The following is a 27278-nucleotide window of genomic DNA, read 5'->3' as shown; positions in this document are numbered from 1 at the left end:
CACCTCTGACCTCACCTCCAAGGGTTTTTGATAATTCAGTAAGAAATGTTTGTAAAGCCTGACACATAGGGCGCGACAGAGCGAGTGTTCAAGAAATGTTAGCAATTACTAGAATTCTCCGATTCTCAGTTCTCTAGGGATGTGAATATTTGCCATTAGAACGCGGCGTAGTTTCCCGGGGGCGTGGCCAGGGCGCCGGGGGCGTGGTCTCTACCCTTTGGGCGTGGCCGAGGCGCCGGGGGCGTGGCCTAGATGCTTTGGGGCTCCCACGTGGCTGCCCTGAGAGCAGCACGGGCTGGGCTGATGCTACAGGTTCTGCAAGTTGGAGAGAACGGCGCGCTCCGTCAACCCTGCGCGGACAAGCCCCGCCCGGGCCCCCCGCCTTCTTGAGCCCCGTCTTCCTGCCTCTTCCCCGGGGTCCCAGGAATCCGCCTCCTTTGGAAATGTGGGCATCTGAATTCCACCCTAATTTCCTGCAGGTACCGGCCGTGGGAACCTAGGTATCCTGTCGCCAAATTCTTGCCCCCTCAGTCATCTTCCTCTCAACTCTTGCTTCTAGGGGACCCAGCGGTCTGGTCACGCTGTGCCTTCCTTCTTGGGGACAAAGGAATCGAATGACCTCCCTCACCCTTCCTCCGAGAGAGCCCAGCTCTCTGACCTTTAATCCAGTGCCACGACCGAGGAACCAGACCTTCAGCCCCCAGCCAGGAGTGCCGCGCCCCGGCCCCGCCTCACTGAAGGGTGTGGCTGGCGAAGCCCTGTCACCCCCACCACCCCCAGCCCGCCAAAGTCCCAGGTGTCTCCAGCCCTCTTCCCCGTGCAACCTTGGGGCCCGGCCCTCAGCCCTTCCCTGTAGGGGCCAGGCGTGCTACCTGCAGATCCCCCCCACTCAGGAGTCCCGTCCCACCGCCACCCACCGAAGCCACCCCACCCTGCTCTCTCAGGGGAATCAGACTTCCGAGTCTCACCTCTAGGGGACCCAGGTGCCCTCTTTGGAAACCCGGACGTCTGCTGGTGTCCCCTCTCCAGTTCTCCAGGGCCCGCCCCCGATCTCCCCCGCCCCGTCCCGCCCCTTACCCTGGGCCGGACCGCGCCCGGACCTCCCTCCCCGGGCACCCGAGGGACCCATGGCTGCGGCGGCGGTCCCGTGGAGGCGACAGCGGGAAGAGCCCCGCGCGCTCGGCCGGGCCGTGAGGCTGCTGCAGCGCCTGGAAGCGCAATGCGGGGACCTCCGGGTCACCTCGAGCCCCCCGTCGCTGCGGGACCTGCTGCCCCGCACGGCGCGGCTGCTGCGCGAGGTGGCCCACGCCCGGCGGGCGGCGGGCAGGGGCGGCTCCGAGGGTCCCGGCGGCGCCGGGGACTTCCTGGTCGTCTACCTCTCCAACCTGGAGGCCAAGAGCAGGCAGGTGGCCGCGCTGCTACCACCTCGCGGCGGGGCGGGTGCTGATAGCGAGCTTTTCCAGGAGGGCTCCAGACTCAGGTGAGTGAGCGCAGGCCCTCGCCCCGCGACATAGGTGACATCAGAGTGAGGCCCAGGGCGGGCCCCAAGCTCCTTCCTCCTCAGACCCAGGAAGCCAGAGCCCCAGGACCTGCGACCTCCTTTCCAGGAACCTGGAGTCTGGGGCACCTCTCGGTTCACCAGCAGTCAGGGCTCCAAGACGTCTCTCAGACTCCCCCACATCTACCTGGGAGCCCCTCAGACCCAGGAGTCCAGGCCCCAGGCCCTCCTCCATGAGGGAGCCTGGTAAACTGGGCCACCCAGTTTTTTCTTTCCTTGGGGACCCCACCCTCAACAACCCCTGCCTTCCCCCCACCCCCATTTTCACCTGTCTTGGTCACCCAGCAGCCCAGTCCTCCCTGTTCTATTCCCAGAAGCCTTAGCTGATGTTCTGTCCTGGAATGTGGTGACCCCCTGGGGACCCTGAAGGAGAAGGGGTGGATTGGCACACCTGGAGAAGCCCATCATGAGGTCCCCATCTCCATCCCTGCCTGGGGGACCCAGAGGCCCCTCTTGGTCTTTGGTTCCTGAGGACCAGCTAGCTGGGATCCAAGGGCTGCCCGCTGTGGTGGGTGTTCTGAACTCGGGGAACAGGGCTGCTGAGTGACCTGGGTCCCGTGAGGTTTGGGGTCTGAAGCCCAGTGCAAGGCCCCCACCCCTGGTTCCCAACCCTGTCAAGCCCGACCCCCTTAATTTACAGCAAATATATTCTAGTGTCTTAACCCAAAAAGAAATGCGCAGGTTAAACCACCCACCTACCCACCCATGACTTTTTAAAAAATCACTATAATACCCAAACTTTAATAGAAGGGAATGAAAAAAGGAAAATTTTTCTACATTTGAAATGAAAATGCTGAGTCACAATTATTCTGGAAGACAGATTGAATAGTCAGACACTTGGGCCTATAAATCAAAGTTGCTGAATCAGATAGTCTTCCCTTGACATGTCAGGTAGTTGAATTTCTGCAAAATCCAGTATAAATTTAAAATGTGCAAAAAAAGCTTATGTAAAATGGAATCGGGTCCCAGGCTCAGATAATTATAAATATCTGATGGGACATTCGAAAGTCAAGTGGGATGCAGTCAAATATTGCTTGAGGGGATTGTCCCCCACAATCTAGCCTCCCTGCCCTAATTGACTGTGACAAGTAAATTTCTAGAAGTCAATTTCTAGACTCAGTACATTCTAGAAACTTCTGGCAGATATTCTACTTCTGGTGGATATTCTACAATCTTGAGCATCCTAGGATGTTCTGTGTCAGCACTGTCCACAAAAATATAATGCAAGCCACATATGTAATTTTTAATTTTCTAGTAGACTCATCGCAAAAAGTTAAAAAAAAAGTGGAATACATTTTAATAACATTTTCTTTAATTCACTCTATCCAAAATATTATCGTTTCAATTTATAATCAATATAGAGCAGTTATTAATGAGATATTTCATTCTTTCATTCTTTTTCTTTTTTTTTTAGCACAACATCTTTGAAATCCCATGTGTATATCACACTCACAATACATCTCAATTTGGACCAGCCATATGTGTGTGGTGGCTTCCATATCAGACAACAGAGCTCCAGGCCCTGGGAGGTTATAAACTGCTTATAAACTGTCAGAGGTGGCCCCAGGAGGCTATTAATAATAATAAACACAATAATAATCACCATTCATCTGCTCTGAGGGCCACCCATCTTCCCAGGGTGCTAAGCATTTTATGTTCTGGCAGGACATGTAAGAATCCTCGTCACTCCCCTGTGTGATAGAGGCCGGCCTTAGTCTACACTTATTTCCGTTTCACAGTTGAGGAAACTGAGACTTAGGAGAAAAAAGGAACTTGCCAAAAACCACACCATTGGTAAGGGTCACAGCCACCCTTTATTGCCACCCACATCCTGCAGGAGAAAAGTCAGGACCTCACCACTCAGAGCTGCTGACACTGGAGAGGAAAGCTCCGAGGGTGGGGGCATGCTGAGCCCGGGATCCATGGTCCAACTAGGCAAGGATTGTCCCCTGCCTCCCCGGGCTGCCGGCAGAGGCCGGGCTTTGCTGGGGGACAACATGAGTGCTGGGCAGAGCCTCCGGTTCCTTCACAGATGGGGAAACTGAGGTCCAGAGCAGGGAGGCCTCAGGCAGGACGGTGAGGCGGGCTTGGGAGGACTCTCCCCCTGCACCAGTGCGCCTGGCACCCTGTCCCTGAGGCCATGTCCTGTGGGGAGAGGGCCCTCAGTGGGAGCCCCATGGCCCGGCCCAACCTCTCAGAGCCTATCCCCTCAGGCGACAGCTGGCCAAGCTGGCCCTCATCTTCAGCTACATGCACGCGGAGCTGGGAGCACTCTTCCCCCATGGGGAGTACTGTGGCCACACCTACCAGCTCACCAAGGCTCCCGCCCACACCTTCTGGAGGGAGCGCTGTGGGGACCGGTGAGTGAGCAGCCAACTCAAGCCCTCAGCGACTGGAGCCCCAGCCTGCCCCTGCCTGGGGACCCAGGAGTCCCGGTCCCCAGCACCTACTCCCTCAGACCCAGGAGTCCCGGCCCCCAGCCCCCTCCTCCCTCAGACCCAGGAGTCCCAGCACCCATGCCCCTCCTCCCTCAGACCCAGGGGTCCGGGCTCCCAGCCCCCTCCTTCCTCAGACGCAGGGGTCCAGGCCGCAGCCCCTTCCTTCCTCAGACCCAGGGGTCCAGGCCCCCAGCCCCCTCCTCCCTCAGACCCAGGAGTCCAGGCCCCCAGCCCCTCCTCCCTCAGACCCAGGGGTCCAGGCCCCAGCCCCTTCCTTCCTCAGACCCAGGGGTCCAGGCCCCCAGCCCCCTCCTCCCTCAGACCCAGGAGTCCAGGCCCCCAGCCCCTCCTCCCTCAGACCCAGGGGTCCAGGCCCCAGCCCCTTCCTTCCTCAGACCCAGGGGTCCAGGCTCCCAGCCCCCTCCTTCCTCAGACCCAGGAGTCCAGGCCCCCAGCCCCTCCTCCCTCAGACCCAGGGGTCCAGGCCCCAGCCCCTTCCTTCCTCAGACCCAGGGGTCCAGGCCCCAGCCCCTTCCTTCCTCAGACCCAGGAGTCCCAGCACCCAGGCCCCTCCTCCCTCAGACCCAGGGGTCCCGGCCCCCAGCCCCCTCCTCCCTCAGACCCAGGAGTCCAGGCCCCCAGCCCCCTCCTCCCTCAGACCCAGGAGTCCAGGCCCCCAGCCCCTCCTTCCTCAGACCCAGGGGTCCAGGCCCCAGCCCCTTCCTTCCTCAGACCCAGGAGTCCCAGCACCCAGGCCCCTCCTCCCTCAGACCCAGCGGTCCAGGCCCCAGCCTCTCCTCCCTCAGACCCAGGGGTCCTGGCCCCCAGCCCCCTCCTCCCTCAGACCCAGCGGTCCAGGCCCCAGCCTCTCCTCCCTCAGACCCAGGGGTCCTGGCCCCCAGCCCCCTCCTCCCTCAGACCCAGGAGTCCAGGCCCCCAGCCCCTCCTTCCCCAGGACCCAGGAGTCCAGGCCCCCAGCCCCTCCTTCCCAGAGATCCCCCCACACTAGACTCCCAGAGGCCTCAGCTTTGCTTCTTGCCCCGTAAGGTGCGTGCTGTCCTGGGCTGCATTTGAGTCCCTCTTGTGCACCTGCCACCCCATCGAGCCGGGCTCCACGGCCCTGGCCTTGCGCTCCACCATCGACCTCACCTGCAGCAGCCACGTGTCCGTCTTTGAGTTTGACATCTTCACCAGGCTCTTCCAGGTCAGGGAAGGCTGGGGCTGGGGACCCTGGACTCCTGGGTCCAAGAGAGGAGGGGCTGGGGTCTTCTGTGTAAAGAGCCATTCCCCACCATGAGGGTGAGCACTACGGGGTGGGGGGGGCAGGCTGCTCCTTTGGCCCTTCCTTGACCCAAGCCCTGCCCCACCCCAGCCATGGCCAACACTCCTCAAGAACTGGCAGCTCCTGGCGGTCAACCATCCGGGCTACATGGCCTTCCTCACGTATGATGAGGTCCGTGCACGCCTGCAGGCCTACAGGGACAAGCCAGGCAGGTAAAAGGTCCAGGCCTCGTGGGATGGGGCTGCCAGGGAGGGACTCGGGTGTCCGGGTCCTGTGCTAGTGGGTGGTGGAAGCTTGGACATCCTTCAGGAGGCAAGAGCCGAGGAATTGAAGCTTCTGGGTCCTCAGGGAGTTGAGGACTCAGAGGTAGGATGCCCAGTGGCCCTGCCTCCCCAGCTCCTCTTCGGAACCTCTTGGACCTTCCCACAGTCCAGCCACTAAAGGGGCAATACCTGGCTCGGCAGAAGCCCCAAAGTCCCTGCCCCAGGTTCAGGTCCATTTCTAATAGGTCAGAGCCCATGCTGTACCATCTGTTAAATATTTTGAATCTGATCTCCCCACCTGCTGGGCAGGAGACGGGGTCCTTAAATTATTTCAAGCTGGTAGTTTTTGAGCCCAGAAGGTTAAGTATTGATGAGCTGAGCTGCCTGGAAAACCAAGAAGTTAAGGGAATAGGAGGTCAGATTCATGAGTTATTTAGGATCCCTAGGAAGGTGGGTGTATTAGCCTTCTTCCAGGTAAGGATCAAGCTGGTTTAAGAAAAGAGGAAGAAGAAAAGAGAAAGGGAGAGGGAGAGGGAGAGGGAAAGGAAGAGGGAAAGGAAGAAAAAAGAAAAAGAAAAAGAAGCAGAAAAAGAAAAAGAAAAAACACCAGAAGGAATGAATTAATTTCCATAATCAAGAGACCGGGATTTGGATTTCAGGCACAGCTGGATCCAGGTGCTCCAATGCTACTGATAGGAATCCATTCCCGTTCATCCCCGTCTCTCCTTTCGTCTGTGTTGGCTTCATTCTCAGACAGCATCTCTCCTCAAGGTGGCAAAATGGCTTCTAGAAGCCCCCCCACTGTACACCTTACCAGCTTAGCAACCTCTGTAGAAATGGGGTACCTTGCTCCCTGATACTTTCAGCAAAAGTCTCAGGCCTGACTCCCATCACTGTGGTCAGGGGTCCTGAAATTGACCAAGGCAGAGTTGGCCTTGTCTAAACCCCAGTGAAGGAGGGAGAGGTCCCCAAATGAAAACTGGGGACTTGTTATTGGAAGAAGAGGTGCCAGGCAGTCAAAATCAACAGACAGCCTCTACAGTGGTGGACAGGAATCCAGCAGCACATTGCCTAAAGAGTGGGGACTTAGGCCGGTAAAGGGGCAAGGACACCTGATTCCTTAACAGGGTGGGGGCCTCTGAGGTCCCTGAAGAGACAGTAGTTACCACCCCCCTCACCCTGCCCACCTCCCTCTCCTTCCAGCTACATCTTTCGTCCCAGCTGCACTCGCCTGGGACAGTGGGCCATCGGGTACGTGAGCTCAGATGGCAGCATCCTGCAGACCATCCCTCCAAACAGACCCCTTTTCCACGTGCTCCTGGAGGGACAAAAAGAAGGCTTGTGAGTCCCCATCCTGGCACTGGGAGGGTGTCAGCAAAAGCCGCTGCAAAAGGTTGTGTCTGTTGGGCACTGCACAAGATCACCGCTTCTGAGGGCACGTAGCATTCACAGGACAGACATGTACATTTGCAATACTATGATATTCCAGCAGGTGGCAGTCAAGGGTTTTGAGGAAGGGGCATTTTCCTAGTTCAAAGCTAGCAAAGCTGCCCTGTGGGCTAGGCCCAGCTCTGAGCAGCGTGGGGGGACGTTGGGTACAACCTCAGTGGCCATCATTCCTTGGAATTGGGCTCGAGAGCTTTTGGTTATAAGTGTCCATATTCTTATCTAGAGTACAGTCTGTTAGGACAGGAAGGGAATTGGGGAACCAGCTAGGCTGGTGGCTATCATTCTGTCACCTTGGCTGCCCCAGTGCCCCTCAGAAGTTGTCTTAGATAGAAGCTGAGAGGAAAAAGCAAGCAAACCTTTAAGCAGAGCCCTCATATAGGTTATAGATGCTCACGTGTGTGTATACACGTGCATATACAGTTATTATATCCCCACTTGTCAGCTGAGGAAACCGAGACACAGAGAAGCAGGGTCATTAGCCTCAGGTCACACAGCTACTGAGCTAACGAGCTGGGATTTGGAGGCAGGCAGCCAGGCTCCTAGCGTGGGCCCTCAGCCTCTGCGTGCTCCTGAGTTCCAGGTCAAATTTCACTGGAGGAGAAGATTCCAGAGTCTAAATCAGCATGCACACCACCAGTCTGGTTCATCCCCCCATACACACGTGCACTGCCAACTGGCAGACGAGGAGACCGAGAGACAATGAGGTCTTCCTGCCGCACAGCAGGGTGGTCATAGCGGTCCCCTTTAATTGGTCATTCACCAGCGAAGACAATGCTGTGTGCTTTATGTGCGATCAGTGTCATATTTAGTCCTTGCCACCAGCCTTTGCCTGGGCATGGTTACAGGCATGTTACAGAAGAGGAAACTGAGGTAGTGAGCTCTCGCGGTGTGCTTATGGGAAAGCTGCTTGAGAGTCTGGGCCAGCGTTCCTGCACTGCTCTCCCTGGGCGGCCCAGCGGAGGGGTGGGGGGCACCGGCCTCGCTGCTGGGGACTCCTGACCCCACAGCTGATGTGAGGCTGCTATTCTGACCCGGATGGGAGACCCAGAGGGTCCAGAGCTCTTTCTCAGCCTCTTTGAAGCCCAGTCCTCAGAGCTGACCTCTGGGCCTGGCTCCGCATCTCTCCTGGCCGCACCGTGGGGCCTCAGCCAAGCGCCGCCCCTCAGGGAGCCTCTGCTCACCCTCTGTGAAGTGAGGCCATGGCGGGGGGCTCCCTCCACCCCGATATGCTAAGATTCTGGGATCTGGTCACTCCCACAGTCTGAGACTCTGAGATATGGTTAGGCTTAGGTCTGGAGAATCCACGGAGGGAGAGGTTCTGGGGAGCCTAAGTCCGAGATTTTCATCTGTTTCCTGGTTCTGGTTCAATCTGATCCTTGTTTCCAGTGCTTGAGTCACTTGGGTTTATTGTGCCTGCCCTGGGGGCCGAGGGGACGCGGCCTTGCCCTGGAGAGTCTTAATCTGAGGAGGGAAGAAGGAAAATATTCCCAGGCCAGCAATGGGTTTGAGGCAAAACCTCATCCCAGGTAGTCAAGGGGGCCCTGTGGAGGGCCCTAGTCAGTCTGGGCTCATGGGTGCACCCTCTCCCCTTCCTCAGCTACCTCTACCCAGATGGGAAGAACCACAACCCGGACCTGACTGAGCTCTGCCAGCTGGAACCGCATCAGCACATCCACGTGTCGGAGGTGAGACCCAGGGCTCCTCCTCCTGTGGTCCCTGCTCACCCCCCCACCCCCCGCCCCCCCACTACCCCCAGCTCGGGCATGCTCTCCCATGGCACCAGGCCCTGGAATCACAAAGGCCTTGAGGTGGAGTGATGGCTTGGTGGCTGTGTGACCCTGAGTAAATCACTTCACCTCTCTGAGCCTCAGTTCAGCCCTTGGAAAAGGCTCCTCCTGCCTCTTTCCCAGGCGTTATCATGGGGCCTGATGGAGGAAGAATGCTTAATGGCTAATGCACTTGAGTATTCCTCAGTGACAGCACCTGTGCTGTCCTCAAAGTATAAGTATAGCCCATGCACATTTGGGATATACTTATACTTAATTTTTTTTCCCATTCTTTACCTGAAATTCAACCTTAACTGGACACTCTGCTTTTATTTGCTAAATCTGGTACCCCCTAAGGGTAAGCACCCCTAGAGAACATGCCTCATAACAAGGAGGGAAGGTGGAGGAGGCAGTGGGGTAACCAGACCTTGAACTTCGGAGAGGGGTCTGAGCCGGAACAGAGGTTTGGGACTTTGTTCCTGAGGCTGAGTTGTGTCCTGTGCCTGACACCCCCACCCGCCCCTGCCTTCTCCTCATCTTCTTGCCCACCAGGAGCAGCTGCAGCTCTACTGGGCCATGGATTCCACCTTCGAGGTCTGCAAGATTTGTGCTGAGAACGACAAGGACGTGAAGATTGAGCCATGCGGGCACCTGCTCTGCAGCCGCTGCCTGGCTGCCTGGCAGGTGGGTCTGGCTCCTGCCTCACCCTCCAGCCCGGTCTCCTCCACCCAGGAGGATCTCCCATAGGTCTCATCCATCTGTTGGGGAAACTGAGGCCCAGGGAGAGCAGAGAGCTGCTCAGGGTGACTCAGGTCTGTGTCTGGGCCTCTGGGCCATCTCACTCTGCATCTGTCTCCTCTGTTTCTCCTTCTCCAGCTCTGTTATTAGGGGGAAGGCTCCTTCCTTCCCTTGCTGGGTGATCTGAGATGGTGGCTTCCTGTCTCTGAGCCTCGGTCTCCTCCTCTGGAGAATGGGGCTGATGGCAGTGACCTCTAAGAGGCCTAGTGGTGATTCAAGCCCGTGGGTTCCTTGGCAAAGGCCCTTCTCTCTCTGTGTCAACATCTCTCTCCCATCTCTCTCTCTCTCCGTGATCCTCCTCTCTCTCTCCACTTCCCGCCCTCCCCCCTGCCCAGAGGCCCTTTCAGTCCCAAGAGACATGCTGGAGAACAGGGAGGCCCTGACCTTCCCCTTGTCAACCCCCTCCCTGCCCCCAGCACTCGGACAGCCAGACCTGCCCCTTCTGCCGCTGCGAGATCAAGGGCCGAGAGGCCGTGAGCATCCATCAGTTCCCGGGGAGGCCGGCAGAAGCCAGGGCCACTGCTGAGGGCTCAGAGGACATCAGTGACCTGGGAGACGAGGAGGGGGAGCCAGAGCAGGTAAGCAGGAGCTGGGGCCCGGACTCCTGGGTCTGAGGGAGGGGGGAGCCGGTGACAGGGTTCTTGAGTCCTGGGGGCCCAGACGCTGGCCTCCCAAGGGTATGGGGCGGTAGCTTTCTCTGGTTCTAACCCTCCTGAGGGTTAAGACTTTGTCACTTCTCCGGTAAATCTCCGGAGTCTAGGCCCGGCCCTGAAGACTGGGACACGTGGGTGGGTAGAAAACGGCAGCTCACAAGCCCCATCCCCACCCTCGTCTTCCCCAGGTGGTCTCCTCTGCTCCCCCACTGCCACCTCGGCTGGCTCTGTCCCCCAGGGGACCCAGAAGTGGAGGTGGACTGAAGGTGGTGAGTCAGCCCCCCCCGAGATGGGCAGCTCTGGTCTCATTCCCGGGGTCCTGGTCCAACTGGGAGCTCGGGGCGGGGGGTGGGGGTGGGGCCAGGGCAGGCGCTCAACCTTGGCACCACCCACAAGGCCTTGTGCCAGCTGGCACCCACCACTCCGTGACCTCGCCTCCGATTCTTCTCTTCCTCACTCCTTCCCCTCCAGGCTACTTGTTTTCTTGCTCCTTCTCCAGCAAGCCAGACGCGTGCTGCCTCAGGGCCTTTGCACTGGCCGCATTCTCTCCCTGGACTTCCTTTCCCCCGGGCTGTCCCTCCATCCCCTCCTCCTGCTGCATCCTCACAGCCCTTTCACACCTGGCCAGAGTGGGGTTGCTGTCAAGGGGCTGTAAACTTTATAGCTCTAGAATGTAGGTGCTCAGTAAACAGGGGTTGAATGAATAAATCGAACTGAGTCTTCCCAACAGCGCTCTGAAGTCTCCTCATTTTCCAGAGGTAAAAAAAGCTCAGAGAGGTGACTTTCCTGACCCAAAGCCACACAGCCTGAAAGAGAAGCAGCCAGTGTTGGCGGGCTTGCAAGGCCCCCAGAACCAATTTTCTTTTCTTTTTTTTTTTTTTTAAAGGAAATGACCTAAGCAGGTCAAGGTCCTGGCCTTTCTTTCTCCCCCACCCCCCACCCCTCACCCCCCAGAATTTTCTGAGCCCCCATCCTGCTGTGGAGGGGCAGGTCTCTGTTGGCTCCTCTGGCTGAGTACATGCAGGATTAGATCAATACCGGGCCAGTCTTCAAACAAACAGCTCAGGAAGTCCGGAACATTATTCGACCACAGCAAACAAGAGAGCCAGCAGGAAGGGGGGTGGGGTGGTGGTGAGACCAGCCAGGGAAGCTAAAAACGGTCTCAGACCCAGGGCCAAACAGCAAATGGAAGCATTAGGAGATTACGAGGCACTCAGCCGGTTCCCGGGGGGCCAGGAGGGGGACACAGCAGAAGGGCAGGCTGACAAGGCACCCGGGGCTGAGCCGCACCTCTGCCTGGGCCGTGCCCTCCGCCGGGTGCACCTTTCCCACTTCTCCCCAGTCCCTGCCAGACTCGACTTCCGGTCAGCCCCTCACCCCCACCCCTGCCTTCATCCTTCAAAACATGCTGCAGAAGACAGAGCCCTGGGAACACTGCTCCTTCCCTGCAAGGTGACAGTCACGAAAGGAACAGCTGGCAGGTGAATGACCTTCGCCACATGCCTGGCACTGCTTCTAGCATATTCTGTTCATTGTCCCAACAGCCCCATGACGTCGACGCTGGTGTGATCCCCATTATACAGAAGGGGTCGCTGAGGCTCCACACTCCAGAGCTCGTTCTCCACTCCCTCTGTGGGCCTCGATGACCTGGTCTGTAAAATGGGCATGAGGCTAGTCGCTGCCCCGAGGGGCTGTTGCGGGGACAGTGTGCCCTGGTGCCGAGGCCCAGGTGGGGACCCCAGTGATGGTCAGTGCCGTGTGGAGCGACACTGTCTGTCAGCAGGACCTTGGCTCATATCTAGCCACCCGCACCCCACTTGCCACTGGGGATCTCTCCAAGCCTCAGTGTCCCCATGTGGAGAATGGGAACAAATGTAGCTCAAGCCCCCTAGGTTTTGATGAAGTCGGTGAGATTGGGTGTGTGTAACCCCAGTTGGATCCCCCATCCCACACCCCTCAGGAACCCCCACTATCTCCCCAGGGCTCCGAGAATTAAAGCCCAAGTCCTCTCCATGGCCCCCGAGGGCCCTCACCCCCCCACGTCTCCAGTGTCCTACCACCCCCACCCTGCTCACTTCTTTCCAGCAACCGTGAACCCCTGGGCGTGCGTCTAACAGGTCAGCTCGTTCCCACCACAGGGCAGTGCCAGGTGCTTGTTGTATTCAGGCTTCCGCTCAGTCGCCCCCTCCCCAGAGAAGCCTTGTCCAGCCACCCTCCCATTTCCAGGCACCCACCCTTCTCCCCAGGCTCTACCTCAGTTCTCTGAAGGACATGCAAGGCTCTCTCAGGTACTTCCTTGTTCCCACATTGATTATTCAGTCTCTTGCTCAGTAAAAGGTCAGCTCCACCTGGGCAGAGATTTGTGTCTGTCTTGCTCAGGGCTGTTTCTTCAGAGCCTAGGACAGGGCCTGACACACAGTAGGTGCTCAGTCAGTCAGTGGGATGGATGGATGGGTGGGTGGGTAGATGGATGGATGAATGGATGGATGGGTGGGTGGGTGGATGTGTGGATGGATGGATGGGTGGGTGGATGGGTGGACAAGTGGGTAGATGAACGGATGGATGGATGGGTGGGTGGATGGATAGGTGGATGGATGGATGGATGGATGGTTGGATGGATGGATGGGTGGATGGGTGGACAAGTGGGTAGATGGATGGATGGATGGGTGGGTGGATGGATGGATGGGTGGGTGGATGGGTGGACAAGTGGGTGGATGAACAGATGGATGGATGGATGGATAGGTGGAAGGATGGAGGGTTGGATGGATGGATAGGTGGATAGACGGATGGATGGATGGATGGATGGATGGATGGATGGATGGATGGATGGACGGACGGATAGGTGGATGGATGGAGGGTTGGATGGATGGATGAATGGTTGGATGGATAGATGAAAGGGTGGATGGGTAGGTGGATAGGTGGATGGATAGATAGATGGGTGGATGGGTGGATGGATGGGCGGATGGATGGACTGATGGATGGATGGATGGACAGATGGACAATCATATTAAAAGTTCTTCCTACTCAAGGCAGAGGTGCAAGGGAGAAAACAGTATGGACTGGGAGAAGGCCCCATCACCCAGCCTGTCACCCCTGCCTAGACTTGTGAGGTGGATCAAGCCTAGTGTCCACTGCTGCAGCACACTCTGACATTTCTCACCCTGCTCCCTCCAGGCCTCACTGGCCCTCCCTCGGCTTCGGGCTCCTCTCCCCTTGCCAAAAATTAGGACTGTGGCCTCATCTCCGTGGGACATCAGCTCCAGCCCCCAGGCTGGGGCAGAGGCCACGGAGTAAGTGGAGGGGCAGCTGGGGTCAAGAACCCTTGAGTCTGGGGGGAGGTGGGGACAGAGGGGAAATACTAGATCCCAGAAAATCAAGAGCCCCCCTCAACCTCTGTCCATTGCAGAAACTCCTAAAGGGAAAGTACCCCCTCCAGCTGCCTCTGTGGGGGCCCATGATCGCTGCCCAGGCCTGGAGGCCAGGTGAGCCCACTCCCCTCCATGCCCTTTGCCCTTCCCCCAGGTTCCCTTCCTGCCTCACCCGGATGTGATAGGATCTAATCCACTTTCTCTCTTTCCACCTTACAGGGCACCAAGATGTGCTGCTAAAGGGAGCCCCAGGGGCTGGAAGGGGTTTGTGAAGCGGAAATAAACTGCCAAGCCTGGGCGATTTTCTGGTGTGTGGAGAAAGAGCACAGCGGCCACCAGGGGGCAGCTTGGCATTGGGAACAGACGGCCCCCGAGGCCTGATCCTCACTCACTCACCCCAGGAGTCCGGGTCCCTAGAGAGCCAAGAGTGAAAGATCCGGTTCCTCTGGACCAGGAGTCCATCCCTCAGGACAGAAATCCAGAGTTCCAGGCTTCCAGAGAATCAGGGCTCCAGTCCTGTCCCTCCTCCACAGCCCCACTCCCCAGCTGAACCATGGCAGAAAAATTCCTAGACCTAGACTCAGATATCCAAGTCCTAAATCCCTATTCAAAGAAGACCCCACATTTGCTTGAGAGTTATGCACCCAGTCTGGCCGCCCCCACCCTCATCCGTCTTTCTTCCAGTCTCCTCTGGGATCCTTCTCCCAGACTGACAACTTCCAACCTAGATCGAGCTGAAGAAGTATTTTCTGCCTCATCGCTAGTTGGAAGGACTATGCCTCCCTCCACTTCCATTTAAATCCATCCGTATTCCCTGAGCCTCTGCCTTGAGCCCTTGCCCTGGGCCGGGCAGTGCTGGGAACACGGCAGGGATCCCAACAGCCCCTGCCCCACTTTCACAGGCTCACAGTCCACTGGGGGAGACAGACCCATCCCTAGTGTTGACCCAGAGTGGACAGAGCCAGTGGGGCGGGGGGGTGGAACTAAGAGGCTGCGGGAGCCCAGAGGGAGTGACTGACCCAGCCTGGGAATCAGGGAGGACTTCTTGGAGGAGGGGACATTAAAGCTGAGACTCAAAAGATGAGAAAAAGGATATACCAGTTTAAAGGGAGTGTGGAAGCATGCATCAGAGATTTAGTTCCCAAGCACTGGAAACCACCTCTGGGGCAGAAAGGGAATTTATTGAAAGGATTTTGGGTCACTCACAGAATCCCGGGAGTGATTGGAGAACCAGGATTAGAAAATAACCAAGAACACAGGCAGCCGGCCAGCACCGGGAACCCAGCCACCCTCACGCCGTCAAACCGGTCTGATGAGAAGAGACCGGTGCCCCCGATGACCACTGGACAGACACTGCACCTGCCTGGCCAACTCTGAAACAGCTGCTTTTCTCATGAGCCATTGCTCGTAACAAATTACTCCAAAGTGCCATGGCTTAAAACCCGCAACAGTCATTTTAACACCATGGTTTCTGTGAGCCAGGATTTTGGGAGGGCACCTTTGGGTGTTTTGGCCCAGGGTGCGTCTTGCAGTTGCAATCAAAGGGTGGCTGGAGCTGCTGGAGCCACTGGGGGCCGGGCAGGCACCCCACTGGTCTCAGAGTCTCCCCACGTGGTCTCCACGTGGTCTCCCTGTTTGCTAGTTTGGGCTTCCCCAGGCCATGGTGGCCTCAGGCATTCTGCTTAAATAGTGGCTGCAGACTTCACGCAGAGGATTCCAGAGAAACAGGCCAAAGCTGCGTGGTCCTCTTGATATTTTTAAAAATTGTTATTGCAATAACATATATAGAACATAATGTCCATTTGAACCACTTCCAAGTACACAACTTGGTGGTGGGAACTACATTCACGATGTTGAGCTGCTATCACCAGCATCCATTACCAAAACTTGGCGTTCGCACCAGAGATTGCATTGCCATGAAGTCTTATGCATGGTCTTTTCTGACCTGATTCTGCAAGCTGAGAACTTTTTTTTTTTTTAATTTTTATTGTGGGAACATATATACGGCATAACGTTTCCCATTTGAGCCACTCTCCAGGTTTCAAGTCAGTGGTGTTAATTACATTTGCCACGTTGTATCTCCATCACCACCACCCATGACCGAACCTTCTATCACCCCAGACAGAAACTCTGTGCTCGTTAAGCTTTAACTCCCCATTCCCCACTCCCAGGTAGCCTGTAATCTTCTTTCTGTCTCCATGAATTTACATTCCATATCAATGAGGCCATACAATATTTGTCATTTTTCTGTCTGGCCTATTTCACTCAACATAATATCTTCAGGGTTCATCTAGGCGATAGCAAGTAACAAAATGTGGACTAAATTTTACAGTTAACCATCACGCGCTGCGTGTAAAACAATGAGATAAAAGTACAGAAAAGACAAGGCTTTCTAATTAAAATATGGACGTAAAGCAAGGATGGAATTGGCAAATTAATTCATTCACTCTGCAAATATTTACTCAGCTCCTCCCCATGCCAAGTACTGTTTTAGGCACCGGTGAAGAAAACAAAGTTCCCATTCTCTTGGAGCATTATTCTACTGGGCAAGACAAACGGTAAAAGTAATGAGCCATAAAATAAGGGAGAAGGGAGTGGCTGGGATTGCAGGTGATGAGGTAAGGATCTGAGGCAGGTGAGGGAGGGAGGGAGGGGGGACTGTCCCAGCAGAGGGAGCAGCATGTGCCATGGCCCCGAGGCTGGAAGATGCTTTGCACATAGGAGAAACAGGATGGCCGCAAATTGTCTCATCAGGGGGCTGAGTGAGGGGGAGAGTGTGGGGGAGGAAGTAAGGTTGGTACTCAAAGGAACTTGTGAGCTGTGGAGGGAGCTTTAGCTTTGGCTCTGATGGGAGCCATGGGAGGTTTCTGAGCAGAAGTGTTGTGATCTGACTCACATTTTAACCATATCCCTCTGGATATTTGGTGGAGAATAAATTGCAGGGAGCAAGGGCAGATGGTGTTACAGGGCTAGTTTCTGCAAGTCTGCCAGGGGCTGTAAATGGTATTTTGGGCTTCCCTCCACACCTCCCTTGTCCCTCACCTAGAACCTCAGCGGCTCAGGTTCTTGAGAAAGGTGGAAGGGGATGCTGATGGGAGGGCGCCGACCTGGGTGCAACTGCAAGCAGCAGGTGCATGAGCCTGGGACGGCCGAGCTGGGTGTGGATGTCCGGGGTTGCTTCAGGTGAGCTCGTGTCAGGGAGCAGTAAGGGGCTGCATGGCAGTGCACCTGCATTTGTCCTGCAGTGGTTTGTTTGGCATGTCTTCTGATGAGCCAATCCGGGTGGAGTTTGCACTTCAGTTTCTTGCTCCTGGAGTGCCTGGTTTTGCTTGGCCCTGGGCTGGATGGTGCTGGGGACACAGCCATGACTGAAACAGCCCTGGCTCCAATTTCCTGGGGCTCACAGCCCAGAGGGGGAGACAGACCTGTCCCTAGAGAGTGATGATCCAGAGTTGGCAGGGCTGGGATGAGGGAGACAAAGGGTTTGGGGGGGTGGGGGGGTGGTAAGAGGAGTCAGGGAGGGCTTCCTGGAGGAGGAAACTAATACTAAAAAGTCACCTTTCCAGGATATCAATTGATCATCTATGTGACCAATGGGTAAAGTAACCTTGACCAGGCTGACCATTATCTCCCAGGCTGATCTCTGTGTCTGATGGGGCCAAGAGCAGCTCCAGTGACCTCCAGTCTGATGAGAGGCCCAGGGAACCACTCCCCTGGAGGATTGTGTCCCAGTTCCACCCAGTTGTGAAGGAGTTTCTGGCAGTCTGACTGTGATCCTCAGTCTGACCTGAGAACCCCCCACTGTGACCAGTGGGCCGGGCTCCTCCCCTTCCCCAGGTGCCCTGGCCTGTGCCCCTCCCCCACCCACCTGCTCCTACCAGCCTGATTCTCCTCCCCTCCCCCTAAGGCTGAGAGGGTGGGAAGGGGAGAAGGAGGGAGAAAGGGGGGTGGCATTCCTGGGATTCCCTGGATGGGGGGGAGAAGAGGGAGGGCCCTATGGGGGAAAGCAAGAGAGACAGCACCCAGCAGCCTTCCGGTGCCCTCCCCCAGGCCCCCATCTCCACAGCGCACTGGGCACTGGGCGGAACTGGGACTGGAAGACCATTAGCTATGACAGGTCGGCCAGGTCAGTTCCAGACCACTGGTCAGAGAGGGCCCCTGGCTGCAGGGCAGGGCCTCATGAGACACACTGAGCAAAACCGTCCCAGGCCACTGGTCGTGGTGAGAGTCACTGCGCAGACTGGGAAAGTCTAACTTATGGTAGGTGGTTCACCGGTTATTCTGGGGGAGGCTTAATTCAGGCCATGGGTCCCTATGGGGCTGGGGGCCACTGGTTACACTGGGATCTGCTGGTTCAAAGGGACCAGGTGAGCCCAGGCCTCTAGCCCTAGTGGGAACGCGCCCCCAAGGCCCCTGGTCAGCCTGAGCGAGGAGAGGGCCCGGGGTCTCCATTGCCCGGGGGAGCTCCCAGCCCAGGGCACTGACCCGACTAGTCGGTCAGTGTTCCCGCCGCGGGCGCGGGAGCCCCGCGCTGGCCGGCCGGGGGCTGGGAGGGTCCGCTCCGGGCAGTGGGAGGGTCCTGGCCCCGCGCCCGGCCTCGGGGGGTGGGGGCCTCGGGGTGGGGGGCCGGAGGGCGGGGCGAGCGCCGGGGGCGGGGCCTCCTCTTTCCCCGGCCCCGCCCCGCCCGGCCCAGCCCCGGCTCAGTCGCCGCCGCCGCCGCCGCGAACATGGAGCCCCCGGACGCGCGGACCGGGGCGCGCGGGGCCCCGCGGCTGCTGCTGCTGCTGCTCGCGCTCCTGCTGGGGGCGCGCCCAGGTAGGGCTCGGACCGGAAACGGCACGGGACTGGGGGTGGCTCCGCGGGACCCCGGGAGAGGAAGGGCGAAGGGGCTTCCTGGGATGGGGAAGCACTGGAGAGCCCCCTCCCAGTGACAGCGCTGGGGACAGCCGGGCAGGGCACCGCGGCGGATCGGAGACCACCTGAGAGGCAGCCCCCTCCCGGCTCAGGACGCGGGAATCCGGGCCTCCTCCCTCGGACCCAGGAGTCCGGGACTCCTTCCCTCTTCGCCCAGGCTACAGAAAACCAAAACTCCGGGACTCCCCACCCCCAAAATGTTCTCAAGTTTTGAGGGGGCCAGGGACCCCTCAGAGAAGCCAGGGATCCTGGTGGCTAGAAACCAGCAATTCAAACACATGGGGGTTTCTCCAAACTGGATTCAGAGATCAGACTGTAAAGAGCTGCCTCTCTCGGCCAGAGGCTGGGGCACCGATCCTCGGCGGTGGCTGTGTCTGCTTCCGACTGACAGTTTCCCCTTCGCGGGGCCCCAGGCACAGCGGCACACCTGCGTGGTGGTGGGCCAGAGGAGACCCTGGGGGCTGGGGATGGAGGGACAGAGATGGGGGAGACAGGGCCAGGCCAGGGCCAGAGGTAGGTGGCTGGGAATCAGGCCCCTTGTTCAAGCCGGGCAAAGAGTGGGTCCCCAGGGGCTGGGCTGGGCCGGGCTGGGCAGGGAGGAGAAGGGCGGTTCTGAGAATCAAGGACTGATGCCAGGATGCCAGCCCAGGGGGTGAGAGAGCATGGTTCCCTGACAAGAACGCCTCAGTCGGCCAGGATCCTGGGACCCAGGGCCCCTTCTCCAACTCTCCAGGACTAAGGCATTCAGGCTGCGGCCCCCTCCTCCCTCAGACCGGGGAGTCCAGGCCCCCAGCCCCAGCCCCTCCTCTCTCAAACCCCCCAGCCTCCTCCTCCCTCAGACTCAGCCCCTCTCTGCCTCCACCTCTCATTTCCACCTCCCCGGGCCTCAGATCCTTCGGGGTTTCTCTCCATCTCTCTCATTCCTTGCTGAGCTAAGGGCGCCTCCCCCGGGCCGTGTGGGGCCCTGGCACCTGCATTTGAAATCCTGGGGTAACATTGGATCTTCCCTCACCAATCGCATTGGACTAAATGTCCCTCGGGGGCAGGGCCTGGCACCGCTATGTGGGGAGAATGTCTCTCCATGGGGCCCCTGTCTCTGCATGTCTCCTTCTGGGAGTCAGCCCCTTCCCCGTCGTGGCACCTCCACCTGTTTCTCACACCCTCCCTCTCTCCCTGTCTCTCTCTGACTCCATCTCCCTCCTCAGGAGTGGGGGGCTGGGGCGTGGGCTGCGTCGGGCCTGGAGCTGAGGCGGATTGAGTGTGTGGGAGCGGTGAGGGGGGGACAGGGCTGGGCAGGTTTCAGGAATGCGGGAGGGACAGGCTGGCTCAGACCTGCCCAGCCTGGCGCCAGAGCCCCCTACCCGCCTCTCGGCGCCCCTGTCTCCTTGACAGAGCAGAGAAGGGGGTAAGGTGAGTCACCTCGAAACAGGGTTGCGTTGAGGCCCAGCATCCTGGGTCTGAGGGAGGAGGGGGCTGGGGGCCCGGAGGAGGGGGGACAGTGTCGGGAGGGCTCTCTCTGGTGGCCATGGGTGCCAGCTCGACCGCTGTCCCCGCAGACGCCCAGGCCGAGGTGCACATCTCTGTGCCTCCCCTGGTGGAGGTGATGCGAGGGGAGCCCGTGGCCCTGGACTGCACCCTCTTGGAGGCCCACGACCATTTCATGCTGGAGTGGTTCCTGGTGAGTGCTGCCAGCAGGGAGTCGGGGCACGTGGGGCTGGCAAAGGGGACCTCGTCAGAGCCTCCAAGCTGCACCCCCATTTCACAGATGGGGAAACTGAGGTCCAGCCAGAGGGAGGGACTCACCCAGGTCCCCTGGTGTCTGGGCATGGCTGATTCAGGATGGAGTCCTCCTCCCGAGCGCTGGTTCTTGAGAAAGGGCTAGAACATTCCGAGTCAAAGATACCAAGAAAGGGAGAGAGCTGAGGCAGCACGAAAGAGCACGAGGGAAAGTGAGAGGCAAAGAAGAGAGAGATAAAGCAGGACAGACAGAGAGAGGGCTGGGAACAGAACGAGAAGAAAAGGGGAGATGGAGAGAGCAGAAAGAGAAGATAGGGAAGCAGGGGTGGAAGGGAGGGGAGAGAGAACAAGAGGGACAAGAGAGAGAGATAAGAGGAAAACAGATGAGCCAAGAAGAAGCAGAAAGAACGGGCCCTGGAGCAAGACAGAGTGAGATAGAGGAGGCTGGACTTCCACGGGCTGAGGCCCCCCGTGTCCTCTTGCAGACGGACCGCTCCGGGGCCCGCCACCGCCTGGCCTCGGCGGAGCTGCAGGGCTCCGAGCTCCAGGGAACAGTGCTGAGCCCCCAGGGCCGCAGCCCTCCGTACGAGCTGGACACGCAGGGGCGCCTGGTGCTGGCCGAGGCCCAGGTGGGCGACGAGCGTGACTACGTGTGCCTGGTGACAGCTGGGGCAGCAGGCACTGCGGAGGCCACCACGCAGCTCCGAGTGTATGGTGAGCATCCACGGGCCACCCCTGGGTGGAGAGGGGCGTTGAGAACCCAGGGAAGGGGCTTCCAACGTTATGCCTTCCCCGCAGCCAAGCCAGAGACCACTGAGATCATCCCCAACAAAGGGACGCTGTCTGTGATAGAAGACTTTGCCCAGCAGGTACCCTGGGGGTGGGCCTTGACTCCAGGATTCTGGGGGAGGAGGGAGGCCAGGACCCCTGGGTCTGAGGGAGGAGGGGGCTGGGGGCCTGGACCCCTGGGTCTGAGGGAGGAGGGGGCTGATGTTCAGAGTTCTTGGCCCTGGGGACACCAGGGGTTGGGGGCCCGGACTCCTGGGTCTGAACCAGGAGAGTCCTGAGGGAAAAGGGGACTGGGGACCCAGACTTCAGGGTCCCGGCTCAAAACCCAAGCCCACACCTGCGTCCGCCTCAGATTGCCACCTGCATCAGCCGGAATGGGAACCCGGCCCCTCAGATCACGTGGTATCGGAACGAGCAGCGCCTGGAGGTGCCCCTGGAAATGAACAAGGGTGGGTGCCAGATCCTGGGCGAGCGTGCGGGGGTAGGGGGGAGTGCCAGCTGACTGCCTCCCCCGTGTCCCCCCAGAGGGCTACATGACCATCCGCACCATCCGGGAGGCCTCGGGCCTGCTCTCTCTCACCAGCACCCTGTACCTGCGGCTCCGCAAGGCCGACCGGGAGGCCAGCTTCCACTGCGCCGCGCACTACGGGCTGCCCGACGGCCAGCACGGCCGCCTGGACACCCCTGCCTTCCGCCCCACCCTGCACTGTGAGTCCTCGGGGCCCCTGACCTCTGACCCCTCACTCGGCCTGACCCTCCAAGTCAGCCCGTGGCTTCAGACTCCCCTCTGGGCCCCGAAACCCCCACCTCGCGCTGAAACGTGTGGTGAGGCTGGTTTCTGACCTCTGACCGCTGACCCCCACCCTGAGTCCCTCCGAGTTTTATGACGGAACGCTGTGCTCTGCTCTCTCAGTGATCACCTTGCCCTGTATTGGGGCCCAGTACAACTTCACGCTGACCTGTCACCCACACCGACCTCCAACCTTTGACCTGTACCCTCAGCTCATCCCAACCTCTTACCTCTGGCCCCTGACCTCAAGACTTTGCCTCGAAACATGTGACCTCTAACCTTTGGCCATCCCCAGCCCTCTCCCTGAACCCAGCCCTGCCTTTCACCTTTGACCCGTCCCCTGTTCGTGATTCTGCCCCGAACCCCAGTCTCCTCTGCCCTTTCCCTCAGATCCCACCGAGCACGTGCAGTTCTGGGTGGGCAGCCCGTCCACCACGGACGGCTGGGTCCGTGAGGGCGACTCCGTGCAGCTGCTTTGCCAGGGGGACGGCAGCCCCAGCCCGGAGTACACCTTTTTCCGCTTTCAGGTAACCCGCCCCGGCGTCCCCTGGGAGCCTCCAGCCCCTGGCCTCTGGGAGTGCCCACCGTGCCAGCTTCTGGCACTTGACCTGAGAGGTGGGGACCTGGCTTAGCAAGGCACCTGACCGGGCCGACCCACGAGCTCACAGGACCTCTGCCCTCTAATCTGAGGGAGTCCTGCTTAGCCGGATGCCTGACTTGGGTGACCCTTGACCTGGCAGGCCTCTTGATCCCCTCCATGAGCACCCCGCTGACCTAGTGACCTTTGACCCACCAAGACACGTGACTGGGCCTGGCCCTGACCTCATATGACCCCACCAGACCGGGGTCTCTCCTGAACCTGGCTCTTCACCCCCGGCCCCCCAGGACAAGGAGGAGACGGTGCTGAACACAAACCTCGATGGGAACCTGACCCTGGAGGGGGTGCAGCGGGGCCAGGGTGGCACCTACGGCTGCAGGGTGGAGGATTACGACGCTGCCGAGGACGCCGAGCTCTCCCAGACCCGGGAGCTGCGCGTGGCCTGTGAGGGACTGGGCGAGAGGGGAGCGAGCGGGGGGCGGGGGTCTTGGCCTCCTCCTCTCCCTCCCCCCCCTGCCGCCTGCAGTGGCCCCATCGTCCTGAATGTTCTGCCTCCATCCCTTTCTCTCCATTTCTGTGACCCCTGCCCCGGCCCAAGGGCCCCTTCTCCTCCCCAGTCCCCACCCCGATCTCACCTCCCCCTACTCATCCCCCTACAGGGCAGCCAGGGGGCTCTTTCTAAAACACAAACTTGACCCTCCCCTATACAGAACCTGCCATGGCTCCCCAGCACCCTCAGGAGGAAGCCCAAGGCTCTCAGCAGGGCCTCCGACACCTGGCTCTGCTTCCTGTCCACTTGGCCAGCTTCCCCTCCGGCTGACCCTTCTCCCCAGTCAGGGCTGTCTCCCATCACACCCCGAGCTCTCCGCCTCATTCCCGTGCTGTCCCCTCCACCATCTATCTCCTGCCAGTCCTTGGGATCCCAATCTACCAAGAAATCTTCTCAGTCCACTTTGCACCTGAGCCCCGTGCAAGGGTTTGGGACCCTAACACACCCTTTCCTGGAACTAGATCCTGCACCAGATGTTGGGGAACATCTGTGATCAAGATAGCCCAGCTCCGCCTTCCCAGAGTCCCCAGTGTAGTAGGGGAGACAGGCGGCAAATGCTGAAGAAGACACTTTCAGTAGCAATAAAGGCATTTACAGGGAAAAGGCAAGGGGCAATGGGATGGAGGGGCTTTCGGGGTGAGGGTGGAAGTTATTTTAGATGCAGGGTGTTGCAGGCTGGGCCCCCCACCCCTCTCCAGGATGCAGATTGTGATTTGGAGACCTGCAGGTAGAGCGTTTATTGGGGAGTGACTTGGGATGAGCATCCACAGTAGGAGGGGGTGGGGGAGGCAGGATCGGGCAGAGGGAGAAGCTGGGATGCGATGCCATCTCAAGAAGGCTTCAGTTGGCCCCACAGGGCACTCGGAAGCTGAGATGGTCCTTTGGAGTTGCCCCCAGCTGGGGCAAAGCAGCAGGGCCTTGACACCCCCACATCAACTGGTCATTGAGTACGGGCTGCCCCGGGAGGAGGGCGTGACCTTGGGCCAGGATCTCTGCAGCCGGGGCAGTTCCCAGAAAGGCCGACAGCTGCGGGCTGACAGCTGACAGCCTTCTCGGCAGCTGGGGGAGTAAATCCTTCAGTCCTGGATGTCCACAACGGGGTGGTCAGGGAAGCCTTTCTGAAAAGGGGCCATTTGAGCATGGAACCAAAGAACGGAATCAGAAACGCGCAGAGCTAGGAGAGCGTCCCAGGCAGTGGGAGCAGCAGGTGCAAAGGCCCTGAGGCAGGTGTGCCAATTTGGCACAAGAGAACAGTGTGGCTGGAGCTCAGGGGGCAAGGAGGAGCATGGGAGATGAGGTCAGAGACGTAGTGGGGCCAGACCAGGCAGGATATTACAGGATGGATCAAGGAATATAGCCTCAATACCAAGGGCACTGGGGAGCCACTGCAGGATTTTAAGCAGAGGGGAGGGCTGACCAGTGAGTGTTTTGAAAAGATTCCTCTGACTGTTGGATGAAAGATGGACATGAGAGGTTAAGGTGGGTGTAGGGAGACCACAGAAGAAGGGACTGGTCTGGGCAGCCCCCATAACAGATGTGGAGAGCAGTGGGGGAACCCATTTGAGGGCAGAGTGGATAAGGCAATGCGGAGAAGGCAAGGGTTTGGGCTCGAGCTCCTGGGAGGGTGGTAGGACTGTGAAAGGAGCACTTTCCACCCTCCGGGGTTACCCACCGCCCTTGAGCTTAGCTGCCAGCTCTGGAGCAGGTGGCTGAGATGGGGGTGCAATTTGGAGTTAGCCTCTAGGTTTAGGCTTGAGGGACCGGATGGGGGAGAGATTTCCAGGAGGTGGGGGGAATGAGGAAGACCACTTGCCATCCTCCACCTGGGGTTGTCCGTTTAAGTTTGCACCCCCAGCAGCCCGGGAGAGCCCCTAGCCCAGTGGGAGAGGGGCTGAGGACGGTGACAGTCTCCTGCCCCCTGCAGACCTGGACCCCCTCACGCTCAGCATCGGTGACGAGCTCACCCTGACCCTGGGCGGCAGTGCGGCCGTGAACTGCTCCGTGCAAGGCCTGCCCACCCCCACCCTACACTGGACCAAGGTGAGAGGGAGAGGAGCCCCCCACTTCCTCCCATCTGCCCGCCCTCCCCACTTCACACCCGCCCCGGCCTCCCCTTCCTGTCACCCTCCCACCCTAGGATTCTGCACCTCTGGGAAACAGCCCCATGCTCCAGCTCTCAGCTCCATCACCTTCGATTCCGCCGGCACGTACACATGTGAGGCCTCCATGCCCACGGTGCCCCTTCTCAGCCGCACCCGGAGCTTCAAGCTGCTAGTCCAAGGTTTGGGGGTGGCGGGGGGAGGGGGGGACAAAGAGGGCGAGCTCATGGCTGGACGCTCCGTTTTCTAAGACTCTATTTCTCTCTTCCTCATCTTTCTCCCACCCCCACCCCACCCCCAGGATTGCCAGAGTTAAGGGCAGAGGCCACCCAGCCCCAGCCCGAGGGCGGCTGGACGGAAGGAGATGAAGTCAAGCTGATCTGCTCTGCCCGCGGCTACCCAGAGCCCAAACTCCACTGGAGCCAAGGGGGCGGCAGCGTAAGGGCCCTCACCTCTACCCTAAACCCTCCGGAACCCAGACCCCCTCCCCGAAGTCTCTTGGGCCACCCTGTCCCCCTCACTGACCCAGGCATGTGGCCTCCCCTTCACCTCTGCCCTCCCCCACCCCCAGCCCTTGACCCCAGGGGGCCTGGGCCTGACCTGAGCCTCCACAGCCGGCAGAGCCAGCCCCCGGGGGGCCCGGCTGGGTGAGCAGCTCCCTGACCCTGAAGGTAACCGGAGCCCTGAGCCGCGACGGCGTCTCCTGTGAGGCCTCCAACCCACACGGAAACACCCGGCACGTCTTCCACTTCGGCACCGGTGGGTGACACCGGGGTGGGAGAGGAGCCGGGCGGGGGGCAGATGGAGCCCGGCAGACTGACCCCCTCCCCTCCCTCTGTCCTGTCCCTGCAGTGGCCCCCCAGACTGCCCAGGCCGGAGTGGCCGTCATGGCCGTGGCCGTGAGCGTGGGCCTGCTGCTCCTCGTCGTCGCCGCCTTCTACTGCATGCGACGCAAGGGGCGCCCTGGCTGCTGCCGGCGGGGGGAGAAGGGGGCCCCGTGAGTTACCCACAAATCCTGAATTGGTCTGGAGAAGCCAACCCCATCCCTAGCTTCACCCCCGACCTCATCCTCACTTCAACCCCAAAGCTGATTCACAGGCACTCCCCAACCCCACCCTCATCCCGTACCACATCCCTACCTATACAACCCCAAACCCAACCCATAACCATCCCAATTCCTTCTCAAACCCATAGTCAACCCCATCCTCTCCAAATCCAGTCCCATCCCCAGCCCCACCCCAGCCACTCCCCCTGACTCCAACTTCTTCCCCAACCCCAAACCATCGCCACCCAACCCCTTCTCCAACCACATCCTCAATCGAAAACCCAAGCCGTTAACCATCAGTAAACCCAAATTCAACCCCATCCCCATTCCCTCCTCCAACCCCAATCTCATCCCCATCCCCAACTCCAAACCCACCCCATAGCCATCCCCAAACCCCTTCCTAAAGCCCCCCACCCACCCACCCACATGACCCTCTCCAACCAAAAACAGCATCGTCCACTCCACTCCCACCCCGTCTCCAACCCAGGCCCACTCCTCCCCAAATCCGCCCCCACCCAGCACGACCCCCGCCCCCACCCCCCTCCCCAGCCGCGACCCCCTCTGACGTGCTGCCTCCTCCCCCCAGGCCGCCTGGGGAGCCAGAGCTGAGCCACTCAGGGTCGGAGAGGCCGGAGCAGACCGGCCTTCTCATGGGAGGCGCCTCGGAAGGAGCCAGGGGTGGCAGCGGGGGCTACGGAGATGAGGTGGGTGAGGGCCGGGGGAGAGGGGCCCTGCGGGGCGCTGGAGAGGCCTCTGGGGGCACAGGCTGACCCTGTGCATCTCCTCCCAGTGCTGAGTCCGAGAACCTCCCGGAGATGGCCCCTGGACCCGGAGCCGCGGGCATCAGCGAGCACCGCCCCGGCCCCGCTCCCGCCTCCGCCGCCCCCCCCCTCGCAGGCCCCGCCCTCCCTTCCTTCCTCTGCCTCCCGGCGGACGACAGCAGCGGCCCGCGGAGGGAGGGCGACTCTCCCAGGCCCCAGAATAGCTCCTGGAGCCCAGCCCAGCACCGGCCTGGGCCCGGGCTCTGAGGGTCGCGGCCGGGGCTATTTTTACCTCCCCCCACACTCTGCTGCCCCCCCCCCCCACCTGATGCCCTGCTGCTAGTCTGACACTGGATCCCCGTCCCCGCCCCATCCTCCGTGGACACTGGAGTCTGGAATAAATGCTGCCTGTCACCTCAA

At 59.5% G+C, this 27278-nt stretch overlaps 2 protein-coding genes and 1 long non-coding RNA gene across 11 annotated transcripts; all 3 read left to right on the top strand.

Annotated features, from left to right (window-relative positions):
* The first annotated feature begins 342 nt into the window (after window positions 1-342).
* On the top strand, window positions 343-15533 carry CBLC (Cbl proto-oncogene C). Of its 9 annotated transcripts, XM_037820500.1 has the most exons (13): window positions 343-479; window positions 560-1480; window positions 3772-3918; window positions 5044-5200; window positions 5369-5490; window positions 6745-6882; window positions 8588-8675; window positions 9309-9440; window positions 9971-10132; window positions 10396-10476; window positions 13382-13497; window positions 13614-13689; window positions 13795-13854. In XM_037820500.1, exons 2-12 carry the CDS (start codon window positions 1128-1130, stop codon window positions 13621-13623), a joined length of 1506 nt encoding a protein of 501 aa, XP_037676428.1. In that variant the 5' UTR covers window positions 343-479; window positions 560-1127; the 3' UTR covers window positions 13624-13689; window positions 13795-13854. The 9 variants fall into 9 exon arrangements, with proteins under 9 accessions (XP_037676428.1, XP_037676427.1, XP_037676432.1 ...); XM_037820499.1 differs by lacking the exon at window positions 13382-13497 and having other exon boundaries at window positions 13795-15533; XM_037820504.1 differs by lacking the exons at window positions 13614-13689; window positions 13795-13854 and adding an exon at window positions 11752-12495 and having other exon boundaries at window positions 13382-13459.
* A 574-nt stretch (window positions 15534-16107) lies between these two features.
* Window positions 16108-18175, top strand: LOC119521890. Its single transcript, XR_005214435.1, has 3 exons — window positions 16108-16193; window positions 17211-17412; window positions 17626-18175. It is a non-coding gene; the product is annotated as an uncharacterized LOC119521890 (long non-coding RNA).
* Window positions 18176-18234: 59 nt separating this feature from the next.
* Window positions 18235-27278, top strand: BCAM (basal cell adhesion molecule (Lutheran blood group)). The gene is given in 16 exon segments (XM_037820344.1): window positions 18235-18390; window positions 20046-20167; window positions 20712-20940; window positions 21025-21095; window positions 21368-21464; window positions 21541-21723; window positions 22196-22332; window positions 22691-22847; window positions 24878-24993; window positions 25091-25123; window positions 25126-25234; window positions 25354-25490; window positions 25667-25811; window positions 25905-26049; window positions 26684-26801; window positions 26888-27278. Coding segments are annotated over 16 exon segments (1893 nt in total). The 5' UTR covers window positions 18235-18302; the 3' UTR covers window positions 26894-27278.

This window comes from Choloepus didactylus, chromosome 27 (genome assembly GCF_015220235.1).
Source record: "Choloepus didactylus isolate mChoDid1 chromosome 27, mChoDid1.pri, whole genome shotgun sequence".
NCBI classification, from domain to species: domain Eukaryota; kingdom Metazoa; phylum Chordata; class Mammalia; order Pilosa; family Megalonychidae; genus Choloepus; species Choloepus didactylus.
This window is presented reverse-complemented; position numbering and strand designations above follow the sequence as displayed.

Excerpts from the sequence above, each read along its gene's own strand:
- CBLC (XM_037820498.1), top strand. The coding sequence starts at position 1,128 with ATGGCTGCGGCGGCGGTCCCGTGGAGGCGACAGCGGGAAGAGCCCCGC. Across the intron at positions 8,676-9,308 it reads AGCACATCCACGTGTCGGAG|GAGCAGCTGCAGCTCTACTG; the intron begins GTGAGACCCAGG and ends CTTGCCCACCAG. Across the intron at positions 10,477-10,678 it reads GTGGAGGTGGACTGAAGGTG|GCTACTTGTTTTCTTGCTCC; the intron begins GTGAGTCAGCCC and ends CTTCCCCTCCAG.